Raw genomic sequence first — 12,756 nt, forward strand, 5'->3', positions numbered from 1 at the left:
TAAGTTAATTTGAGTTCGTTTACTGGTTGGGTACATAAAAGAACTACCCAGCAGCCAGGGCTGACACCAATGTACACTCTAACGTCTATATCTCAGCCTGGACTCGGACGAATCTTGATTCACACCTTTTGTGCTGTCAATCTAAGATCAATGCCAGGTGCAAACAACGTCCTTGCACCTTTCAGCCAGCAGCTTAATGGTAAATCTCCCAAACGCTACGCGTGACCAGGCACCGCCTTTCAGGCTTTTGCTTGGACCCTGCAATTTTAGTCCCACCTACTTTTGTAAAGTTTGCTTGCACCGCGTGTTCAACAAACATTACTACATGGAAGAGAGAAGGGGAACTGACTGACAGTCTGGAGGGAAACCAGCTTTGAGTTAGTAAAGAGAAATAGAAGAAATACTGTAGGGAAGAGTTGACTAGACAGATATATTTGATAAATAAATTAAAGGATTGTTGCACTGGTGAAGAAGGGAATCGCTAAGGCATTCGTCAGGAATGCATCGTTTAAAATCACTGCCTTGCTTTACCGCTGGAGTTTGTCATTTTCCAGCTATCAATGTTTCGGGGAAACCCAACGGCTTTGTCAATTGGCTGTGGAAATGGCAACAGCTCCCCGGGGGGCGAGCGATGAGTGGCGTGAGCGGTTCTGGTCGAAACCCCCTCCTGAACCCTTCCAAGCCCGAGGTCAAAAAGACGAATGAGAATGGGGACATTCAGAAAGAACAGTGAGTAAAACACCCAGCACAGATCCTGAACTCCAGCTAGCTTTCAAACACCGCAGACCTGTCAGCATATGCGAATAGGAAAGGACACTGACTTTACTTCAGATTTCCAATTTGTTTTTGTTGATACTGACAGATCGAGTCTTTTATTTAGAAGTTTCGCTGAAATGACCAATACAGTATGTTTTGAAGTCTACTTCGTGGACTAATTATTGCAAATTAGTAACAGTTGTCATCATAGAATCCCTACAGTGCAGAAAGAGGCCATTCGGCCCATCGAGTTTGCACCGACCACAATCCCACCCAGGCCCTATCCCCGTAATCCCATGTATTTACCCTGCTAATCCCTAACACCGAAGGGGCAACTTAGCATGGCTAATCCAACTAACCTACACAACTTTGGACTGTGGGAGGTAACTGGAGCATCCAGAGGAAACCCACACAGACATGGGGAGAACGTGCAGGCTCCACAAAGACAGTGACCCAAGCCATCGTGAGTCAGCAGTGCCAACCACTGTGCCACCATGCTGCCTAGTCATAGTAACTTCCTATTTACAATCTGAATGGATTTGACTTGGTAAACAGCGTGAGTTTTCTGAAGCTAGCAGAAGCAATTGAGGAAGCTGACTGAAAATTTATGGTTCACTTTAATTCATTGTTTGCCGTGTTGAGGTCGGTTTGATGAAGTGACACTAGCGAATTCTACATATGTAATCGTTAACCCTGGCTATGAAAAGTGAACCAACAGGTGCTCCTATATTATTTTGTCTCAATTTATTCAAAACACATTATAAATAGAAATGCATTCATACAGCACATGGAAAGGAAAATGTCCTGCTGAAAAATAATAAGCTTTTCAAAATAATTAGCCTCCTGAGGGCTATTTTCTGTGCGTGTCAAGGGTAGTATGCAGGTGCAGCAAATGACTGGCAAAGCAAATCAAATTTTATGTTTAGAGTGAGGATGTGATTGCACTAGCGAAAGAAAAGCCTGGTTAGGCTGGGGTTGTTTTCCTTAGAAAGCTGAGGATGGACCTGATTGAGATGTATAAAATTATGAGGGACAGAGATCGTTGTTCATCCATTGTCATCGATGAGGACCTCGACACCATTAGTCATTTTGAGGCTGGTTGCAGTGTGTCCGAAGATGACTGATCAGGCCAATTCGGGCATGGAATGTCCTGGCACATATTGGACAGACTTGTGTAGACACCGTCGTTGTTGCGCTGGTGGCTCTGGACTTGCACAGCTCGCGCTTAAGTTGTGCTTCAGCAATACACCTTGCTTCATAAGCTTGACAGCCTTTGTGGATGAGGCAGTGCCAGGTAGGGTGGTTTTGTGCCAGCATTTCCCAGGTGGTCATGTCAATGTCAAGCGACTTCAGGGAGGCTTTGAGTGTGTCTTTGAAATGTTTCTTCTGCCCTCCATGCGAGCGTCTTCCAGAGATAGGATAGACAGGAAGGAAGGGTAGCTAGGAGGGAACATTTTCACCTTAGTAGAGGGGTCAATAACCAGTGAGCACAGATTTAAGGTAAAGGGCAGGAGATTTAGAGAGGATCTGAGGAAAAACCTTTTCACTCACAGGGTGGTGGGCATCTGGAACTCACTGCCTGAAAGAGTGGTAGAGGCAGGGAATTCTCACAACATTTAAGAAGTATTTAGATGAGCACTTGAAATGTCATAGCGTACAAGGCTATGGAGCAAATGATGGAAAGTAGGATTAAGATAAGTGCTTAATAGCTTAATTACACAATGGGCCGAAAGGCCTCGTTCTGTGATGTAAAGCTCTGATTCTAATTGATTATAAAAATAGTGAGATTATATTTCAGTTGTACAGGCTATTGGAGTATTGTGCACAGTATTGATCTCTTTATTTAAGAAAAGATGCAAATGCATTGGGAGCAGTTCAGAGAAGGTTAAACTTATACCTGGGAATGGGTGAGTTGTCTTATGAGGAAAGGCTGGACAGGCTGGACTTGTATCTGCTGGAGATTAGAAGAGTGAGATGTAACTTGATTGAAACATATATCTTGAAGGGTCTTGACAGGGTGGATGTGGAGAGAATGTTTCCTTGTGTGGGAGAATCTAGAAGTGGGGTCACTGTTTAAAAATAAGAGGTCATTCATTTAAGACAGAGATGAGGAAAAGTGTTTTGTGAGACTTTGGAATTCTCTTCCTCACAAGGTGATTGAGGCAGAGTCTTTGAATATCTTTAAGGCAGAGGTAAATAGATCCTTGATAAGCAAGATCGGTGGTCAGTGGAATGTGGAGTTGAGGTTACAATCAGATCAGCCATCTTATTGACTGGCAGACCACACTCAAGGGGTTGAGTAGCCTACTCCTGCTTCTAATTTGTATGTTCATATGTTTGTATTTAATCTGCAGGTTACAGTGTTTGAATTTTCAGTAATGTGCACAGCTCTCGACAATAAACTCTGTCTTTTTTTTGCGGGTGCAATGTTAATGGACTTTATTGTACACAGCTGACAGGTTACCAGCATGCAACATTCCCACAATCCTACACAGCAATGAAATGCAGATAAAAACTCTTTGACCTATCCAGTCTGACCTTGTGCATCACAATACACACGTTCTCCACCCAGAGCCATGTAATGAAAAAACAGTTAGAAACTCAGGCCAATTGGGAGAACTCAGGGGATCAAAATGAGCCCAGCAGATTACTTTGGCCCTGATTAATTCTTTGTACATGGCCTAGCTCTCCCTTGAAAGAATTCAGTAAAACAACTTCTGTCGTACAAGATGGCAGCCTGTTCCAGGGGTTCACTATTCTTTGCGAAAAGAACCACCTTCTGCAACTAATCTGGATCTAGCCCATTAAACTTCAAATGGCTCTCTAATCTTTCCTGGCCTATTTACTCAGGACAAACTGTCAATAACACAATTTATTCCCTTAATCATCTTATCTTCTCCTTCTTAGCCAGTTCTTCAGGATCAAGGATGATTTGCTTCCACTGCGGTTTGATGGGTTCAGGGATCATTGATAACTCCAATGTGTGATCTGCAGACTTTGCCATATGGGGGCAGGGGCTGCTTGAAGGGTTGGATGGATGGGTCGTTGGGAGGTTTGCGTGCTCTTTCCACTGCCTCGACTTCACCTCTGCACATTCCTAACAAAGTCGCTTGACGTGTTTGCTGCCTTCCCGAATGAGCCTTCTCGATTTTAGTCGTGCACAAGACAAGAATCGGCTGGAATATTTGATCTCTTCAGGGATGCTTTGAGGACACCCCTAAAGCATTTCCATTATCTGCCTGGGAGTTGCTTCAAGAGTCTGGTGTCAGACAAATGAACAACACATCCTGCCCAGCAGAGTTAGCTTGGGAGAGGACAATGTTGTTGAACTGCCTTTCTAGCCGCTGGATTTTGAGGATTGTGCAAAAGCACCACTGATGTTACTTCTCCAGTGCTTTGAGGTGTCTTCACTTACAAATCTTGATCAGATCCACTTCTGAGTCAATGCTTCCATGAACTGTAGAGCCGCAGTTTTTTTTAACCCAACGCCTCCCTGAACTGTACAGCCGCAGTTTTTTTTTAACCTATCTTAGGAACTAAGTTAGTAACTAAGATGGTAACAAACATTAATACCAATAGTGCAGGGTACATTGTTTGAAAAACTGTGACAGAGTGCTTGTGAAATCCATAAAAAGATCTGGACATGTTTAATAATTGAGTAAATTGCATTCCATCAGAAGTGACAGTTGTGTGCAGAATGTCTCCGTTTTTAGAAGTTGCTTGGTACCATGTTAAAGACATCACCAATCTGGCAAAATGCTGTGTTTTTACAGGTTTGTAATTGCATGATGATAGCAAATGTGGCTTTGTTTAACGTCTCTTAACATGTTCGAAATTGGATGTCCGCACATCCAGTATAGGCACTGAGTTTGCTCAGAAACTTTCCAAACCATAACAATGCCATATTTATATATTTGAAAACAATCAAATCAAACAATCACATCCCTATCTACTGTGTCCATCCCCCTCATGATCTCCATCTTCAGTGAGCTATACACATATATACCCAGGTCCCCCTGCTCCCACATCTGCTTAAGAATTCTATCCCTTATTTTGTGTTGTCTCTCTGTGTTCTTCCGACCAAAATGCATCACCGAACGCTTCTCCGCATTGAACTTCACCTGCCATCTACCTGCCACTCCACCAACTTGTCATGTCCTTTAGAGGTTTTACACTGCCCTCTTCACAGTTACAGTACTTACAAGTTTTATACCATTCACAAACTTTGAAATTGTCCCCTGCGCACCATGATCTAGATCACTAATATACATCAGGAAAAGCAAGGGTCCCAATACCAACCCTTGCGGAACTCCACCACTAACCTTCCTCCAGCCTGAAAAGTTTCCATTGATCATTACTCTCTGCTTCCTATTATTCAGCCAATTTTGTATCCATTTTTCTACTGTCCCTTTCATTCCATGAGTTATAAGTTTTCTCCCAGGTACATTGTGTGGCACTATATCGAATGCCTATGTACACCACATCAAGAGCATTACCCTTATCAGTCCTTTTTGTTACCTCCTCAAAAATCTCCAGCAACTTAAACATGATTTTCCCTTTAGAAATCCATGCTGGCTCTTCCTAATTGACCACATTTTTCCAGGTGACCACTACTTCTTTCCCAAATAATCGTTTCTAGGAGTTTGCCCATCATGGATGTTAAATTAACTGGCCTTTAATTGCTGGGCCTGTCCTGACAACCATTTTGAAAAGAGATAACATTTGCAATTCTCCCGTCCTCTGGCACCTCCCCAAGTCTAGAGAAGACTGGAAGATTATGGTCAGCGCCCCTGCAAATTCCATTCTCACTTCCTCCAATATCCTTGATGCATCTCATTGGTCCCACTGCCTTGTCAACTTTCAGTACCGACCGTTATTCATCACTTCCTCCCTCTTGATTTTGAATCCTTCTAGGGACAGCGTTTCCTAGATTGTCACCATGTCCAGGTTGGCATATACCTCCTTGGTGAAGTCAGATGCAAAGTATTCATTTAACAACTCAGCCATGCCCCCAGCCTCCATCTGTAAGTTCCCTTTTAGGTCCTACTCCTTTTACCAGCCATTTACTATTTATATGTCCAGAGAAGACTTTGGGATCTCCTTTTATGTTGCCTACCAGTCTTTTTGCATAATCTTGCTTCGCTTCTCTCATTTGCTTTCTCACCTTCCCTCTGAGCTTTATGTATTCCTCTTGGTTCTGAACTGTAATTTTTACCTGACACCTGTTATAAGCACACTTTTTCTTCCTTATCTTAATTTTGATCTCCATTTTATCCAGGAAACTCTGGATTTGTTTGTCTTACCTTTCCCTTTTAAGGGAATAGATTACCTGATCATTATTGCATTGCTGTTTGTGGGAGCTTGCTATGCACATTTGACCATCATATTTCCTGCCTTACATCAGTGACAATACTTCAAATATAATTACTTTGCTGTTAAAGTACCTTGGGAAACTCTAAGATCATGAAAAGTGCAAGTTCCTTCTTCCTGCACTGCACATGCCAGAGTCCAGTGGGCAGTCCTATATCCAGCATTCCTGCAGTGCAAACAGCTGCATTTTCATCAAGAAGTAGCAGCCACGTATAAGTCTGTATGCAGCACCTGCTAGATCTGGGTATAGAGGTGGAAGAAGATGGCATACCTTAAAGAAACTGCACAGGTAAGCCCATCCAATGTTTTCATTTACCAGATATCAGTATATGGCCCATCTATACATGCCACAGAGTGCTGTTGAGCCATCTGTTCCACAGTAACTGCTGATGCTTGTCAAGTCCTCAGGATATAGATCAGTTGGGAGAATTGGGTGGAGAGATGGCAAATGGAGTTTAATCTGGACAAATGTGAGGTAATGCATTTTGGAAGGTCTAATAAAGGTAGGAAACATACAGTAAATGGCAGAACCCTTAAGAGTATTGATAGACAGAGGGATCTGGGTGCATAGGTACACAGGTCACTGAAAGTGGCAAAGCAGGTGGAGAAGGTAGTCAAAAAGGCATACGGCATGCTTGCCTTCATCGGCCAGGGCACTGAGTTTAAAACTTGGCGAATCATGTCACAGCTTTATAGAACCTTAGTTAGGCCTCACTTGGAATATACTGTTCAATTCTGGTCACCACACTACCAGAAGGATGTGGAGGCTTTGGAGAGGGTACAGAAAAGATTTACCAGGGTGTTGCCTGGTATGAAGGGCATTAGTTATGAGGAGGTTGGAGAAATTTGGTTTGTTCTCACTGGAACGACGGAGGTTAAGGGCAACCTAATAGAAGTCTACAACATTATGAGGGGCATGGACAGAGTGGATAGTCAGAAGCTTTTTCCCAGGGTGGAAGACTCAATTATTAGGGGCGTAAGTTTAAGGTGTGAGGGACAAGGTTTAAAGGAGATGTACGAGGCAAGTTTTTTTACACAGAGGGTGGTGGGTGCTTGGACTCATTGCCGGGGGAGGTAGTGGAAGCAGATACGATAGTGAGTTTTAAGGGGCGTCTGGACAAATACATGAATAGGATGGGAATAGAGGGATATGGTCCCTGGAAGGGTAGGCAGTTTTAATTTAGTCGGGCAGCATGGTCAGTGCAGGCTTGGAGGGCCAACGGGTCTGTTTCTGTACTGTAATTTTCTTTGTCCTATATCACAAAGTTCTTGCAATAATAAAAGCAAAATACTGTGGATGCTGAAAATCTGAAATAAAAACAGAACATTCTGGAAAAAATCAGCAGGTCTGTCAGCTTCTGTGGAAAGGGAAAAGTAGTTAATGTTTCAAGTCCAAAATGACTCTTCTTTGGAAGTGGAGAGAGGTAGAAATGTGATGATTTTTATGCTGTTGAAAAAGGAGGAGGGATGTGTGTCACAAAATAAAATGTCAGGAATAGATTAGGGGTAAGAGGAGGTTAAGGACATAAGAGGTTGCAGTATCAGAACAGCACAGTGATAATAGGTAAAGGTATGCAGAGTGAGACACAAAGGGAAGGGATCGAGAGTTTAACAAAAAACGGTAATTACAGGGAATAGAAATAAAAAGATTAAATTAGAGGTTCTTTATCTAAAAGCACAAAACATCTGCAACAAGATAGATGAATTAGTGGCATAAATAGAGATGAGTGATTTAGATCAAAACAGCAGTACAGAAACAAGATCATAAGGTGATCAAGTTGGGAAATAAATATTCCAAGGTGCACAATATTTTGGAACCGTAGACAGAATGGCAAAAGAGGTGAAGTAGCCCTGATGGTAAAGGATGACAGAAAGACATGAGTGAGAAAAGATCTGACCTCTGAAAATCATGATCAGAGGGAAATTAGGAGAATTTTTTTCCCTCAGAGGATTGTGCAATTTTGGAACTCTCTACCTCAGAAGGTGGTGGAAGTGTGTTCACTGAATATTTTTAAGGCAGAGGTAAATAGATTCTCGTTAGGCAAGGGAAACAAAGGTTATTGGGGTAGAGGGGAATGTGGAACTCAACACAAACAGATCAGTCATGATGTCATTGAATAGTGGAGCAGGCTTGAGGTGCCAAATAGCTTACTTCTGCTCCTATTTAGTATGTTCATAAGTAGAATCAGTATGGGTAGAAATTAGGAATAGCCAGAGTGAGAAAACACTGGTATCAAATGATCTAGAAAGTGAATTTGTAGAATGTTTTCTTGACAATTTCTTGGAGCAGTACAGAGCGGACTAGGGATAAAACTATCTTAGATCTAGTATCCAGGAATACTGTGTGCAGTTTTGGTCTCCTCATTTAAGGAAGGATAGTCTTGCATTAGAGGCAGTATAGTTAAGGTTCACTAAATTGGTCCCTGGGATGAGGAGCTGTCCCACGATGAAAGGGCTGAATAAATTGGGTCAATATTCTTTGGATTTTAGAAGAATGAGATGCGATCACATTGAAACCTACAAAATGCTGAAGGGGCTTAATAAGGTCAGGGAATGTAAAAAAAAATACAGGAACACAATCTCAGGATAAGAAGCTGATCACTTAAGATGGAGATGAGGAAAAATTACTTCACTCAGAGTTCTGAATATTTGGAATTCTTTACTCAGGAGGATTGTGGATTCTCCATTGTTGAATGCATTTAAGGCTGGGAATGACACATTTTTGGACTTCTGGAGAATTACGGGATATGAGGAAAATAGAGTTGAAGTTCAAGAGCAGCCATGATCATATTAAACGGCAGAACAAGTTCCATGGGTTGAGTGGTCTATTCTTGCTCCTATTTATTATGTTCTTACAGGACAGGAGAGATTAAATGAAAAAGATGTCAAGGAACATCAGACAAAGGGAGTGGTAATGATAGTATTAAAGACAAAAGCTTTGGTCCAGAGTGGATGTTAATAGCAGAGTAAAGATCAGCACTGCTTGAAATCAAAATAGCAGAATTATTAATATCAGAAAGAGGATTAGCAGTATTTTAAAGGAAGAAAATTGAGAACAAGAGACAGATTGGCACTTGGGGGGAAAAAAATCAAAATATAGGACCAAGATCAAGGCCTGTTGAATTCAATGTTTTGTCCAGAAGGCTGTAAAATGCTGAATTGGAAAATAAGATGCTCTTCCGCCAGTTTGTGTTGGAACAATGAAGTATGCTAAGGACAGAAATGTCAGCATGACAGTAGGATGGTAAATTGAAATGGCAAGCGACCGGAAAGTCGGTGTCATGCTTGCAGACTGAGCAAAAGTGTTCTGCAAAGTGGTCACCCAGTCTGCATTTGGTCTTCCCAGTGTAAAGAAGACCACATTGTGAGTAGTGAAAACAGCGGACAGCAGCACAGTGGCACAGTGGTTAGCGCTGCTGTCTCACAGCACCAGGGAGCTGGGTTTAATTCTGACCTTGGGTGATTGTGTGAAGTTTGCACATTCTCCCTGGGTCTCTGTGGGTTTCCTCTGGTTGCTCCAGTTCCCTCCCACACCACAAATATGTTCAGGTCAGGTAAATTGGCTGTGCTAAATTGCCCTTTAGTATCCCAAGATGTATTGGTTAAATTAATTAGCCATGGTAAACGCGCGGGGTTACGGGGATAGGGCATGGGTGGGCCTGGTAAGATGCTCTTTTGGCAAGTCGGTGCAGACTTGAAGTGCCGAATGGCCTCTTTCTGCACTGTAGGAGTTTTACGTACAAGTAAATCACTGCTTCACCAAGGTTTCATGGCTACATGTATTATTTTAAAACTACTGAATATTTATATCATACATTAGAAAGGCCGTCTAGTTTCACCTTCGCAATTTAATCCACCATTGCTAAAAACTTTTTCCATGATACATTACCTCCAGACATGCCTTCTCTAGTGTCTCTCTGCTGTCAGTCTTGCTCTATATTCTACGTATACTCCAACTCTGCTGCTTACATATCCCTCTCTCCTATTCCTCCAACATTGTTGACCTCCTTTGACTCCATGTCCCTCAATTACAAGTCTCTCCTTGGCCTCACCCTATTCTACCTCAGCTGCCTTCTCCAGCCCAATATCTTACAACTTGCCTTCTGTTCTGACTTGTGCACTCGCCTCGTTTCACTCTATCTTTAGTTGTGCTGGCTTTACATTCTGGAAAATGTTCCCAAGCAGTCATTCCTCACCGACCTTTTGGCCGAAACGTCAAATCAAGTCATTGGTTTGGTGATTCCAGTAAATTTTAAAAATCCCTGGTACTCTTCAAAGACAAGCAACAAATGTGCGTTCATCCTTGAAACACTATCGACAGTAGATTAACTGGTAATTAGTCTCACTTGCTTGTGGAATCTTACTGTGCGCAAATTGACTGCTGTGTTTGCCAACATAACAACAGTAACTGCACTTCAAAGCCATTCCTTGGATGTGAAGCGCTTTGGGACATACTGAGGGCGTTAAGGTGCTTTACAAATACAAGTTATTTTTTGTTATCTGCTCCGACCTTCAAAAGCCTTCTCCAAACTGACCTCCTGGCCATCTCTATGAAGCATTTTGAAATCTTTACCAGGTGCTATTTAAATATTACTTGCTGTTGGTTCATCTTCAGCCGAATGGTGAACGTGTAAACAAATAAAGTTGCTTTGTACGCTATTTTAATCTGATTGTTCGCTCGTGAAAAATCAAATTTAACGCTAAGGTGTCATCAGAGTGCCATGTACCGAAGGAGATGAAACCGCCTTAAAATGACCACCTGTTTTTTGCTGACCAATAGTTTGGGCTGACGGACAGTTTACACAGTTGCAGAAAAATCAATGCAATTCAGCTTCCACGAGGTGCTGTTGGACAGATCCAGTTGACTGTCCAGGTCAGCTTCTGATGGGTCTCTGTTGAAATGTGATACTATTGTCACGCTTATTGCGCTTGTCTGTCCCTAGGAGGAAGCACAAACCGGGCCTGATGCCAGGACTGGAGGACATGCTTTTCTACACAATCACCGAGGGACACGAGCAGATTCCGATCCCCAAGTTTATCAGTGTAAGCAAACGCACCCCAAAGGGGCTATCCTGCCTCTCCTCACACAAAGCAACATCTTTGTTATGCTGCTTATGGCTGACCTTTACCACACAGATTTAATTGTAAACCAAGATCGTGATTATTCAGGTCTCAATTCCTTCCATAGACAGTCACTTTTTAACGAAAAACTACTGTTGTCTCACTGTAAACCATTAACCCAAGCGCTATTTGCAATCCATGACCCTCTTTTTTCAAGCACTGTTCCCAATGCTCTGATTCCGCGAGGTCATATATCGTTTCTCTAATTTTTAAATCTATTTGATTGTTTTACCCTCTCCATCCTTATCCCCGGTTGACAGAATCTATTTTAAAATCGAATTGCGGCTGCCTTGCAACGCCATGCATTGGTGCTCCAGTAAACTGCGGCAAAAGATGGACAAATTCAGCTCCAGGGTTTCTGCATTTCCAACGTGTCGCGGGGGGGGGGGGGGGGGGAGCTGTCGGGGGCTGGCGGGAATGGAAAAGGATGAATCTTTATGAACAAGGAATAAAGGTAATATCGGAAAAGTCTCACGCTCTTGCTAAAGGCACAGTCATCACAGCAATAGAGTGGATAATAGACATGTAGTTCTCCGCCGTTCTGATGCACCTCTCAGTGGCAATGCCCTGACATTTATAGAACTGATAGCATTGTAGTGAACCTGTGAAAATCTGCATCTAGAGCCTGCCACTGGTTTGAACTGACATATTCCTGCAGTGCCGTAGCCACTTCCGACTTTTACAAGAATAACTCTCCCATAATCCCGGAAACATTGCCAAAACCGCCGGGAATCAACATATTGACAATTAACAACTCTTACGTAAATTTATTCTTTCACGATTTAATGTTCAACGTCTCACCAACAGCAATCCAGCCTGAGTATTGGAACGCCTCACTAAATAAAGGGATCCCAGTTACACTTAATTGTGTCAAAGGTTCGGTTGGATGTGGCCGCCTGGTTGAAAAACTGGATTGTCGAAATCCTCCCGAGTAGCAGATGGGCTTTTCATTTGGACGAATTTATTTAAACACGGATACTGTACAGAGCAGGAGTACAGCTGAAAGCCAACACTGAGCAAACACTTACACAATGCAAACAATCAATCTGACATTTGATAGTGTGGATGCGTTAATTTGTTCTTGTTTCCCAAAGAGAACTGGAAGCACTTTCATGCTGAAATTAGCCCTAAATTCACAGGACTGTCTTATCTAGTCCACATGGTTAGTGAGGGCTAGGGTGTGGCGTAATAAGACAGTTCTCATTACTGTGGGGGGAGGGGAGAATTCCACAGACTGACCATTCTCTGAAAGAAATTCCTCCCCATCTCATCTTCAATGGGAGAACATAAGAACATAATAAGAACATAAGAAATAGGAGCAGGAGTAGGCCATCTCGCCCTTCGAGCCTGCCCCGCCATTCAATAAGATCATGGCTGATCTGTCGTGGCTCAGTTCCACATTCCCGCCCTCTCCCCATAACCCTTAATCCCCTCGCTTATCAAAAACCCATCAACCCGCATCTTAAAAATATTTAGCGAGGCAGCCTCCACCACTTCAATGGGCAGAGA

The 12,756-nt window shown here is 42.6% G+C and overlaps 1 protein-coding gene across 2 annotated transcripts in view; it reads left to right on the forward strand.

The window, feature by feature from the left end:
• The first annotated feature begins 344 nt into the window (after nt 1-344).
• The window catches only part of LOC145361991 (glutaminase liver isoform, mitochondrial-like), a 67,346-nt gene continuing 54,934 nt past the window's right edge, over nt 345-12,756 (forward strand). Inside the window, exons 1-2 of one of the 2 annotated variants that reach the window (XM_080217996.1) lie at nt 345-729; nt 11,070-11,169. In XM_080217996.1, coding sequence (XP_080074122.1) covers nt 500-729; nt 11,070-11,169 — 330 coding nt within the window. In that variant the 5' untranslated portion in view covers nt 345-499. The remainder of the gene's footprint in view (nt 730-11,069; nt 11,170-12,756) is intronic. The other variant, XM_080217997.1, reaches the window with a different exon arrangement.

Source organism: Carcharhinus amblyrhynchos, chromosome X (assembly GCF_965287045.1).
Source record: "Carcharhinus amblyrhynchos chromosome X, sCarAmb.v2.hapA, whole genome shotgun sequence".
Taxonomy (NCBI): domain Eukaryota; kingdom Metazoa; phylum Chordata; class Chondrichthyes; order Carcharhiniformes; family Carcharhinidae; genus Carcharhinus; species Carcharhinus amblyrhynchos.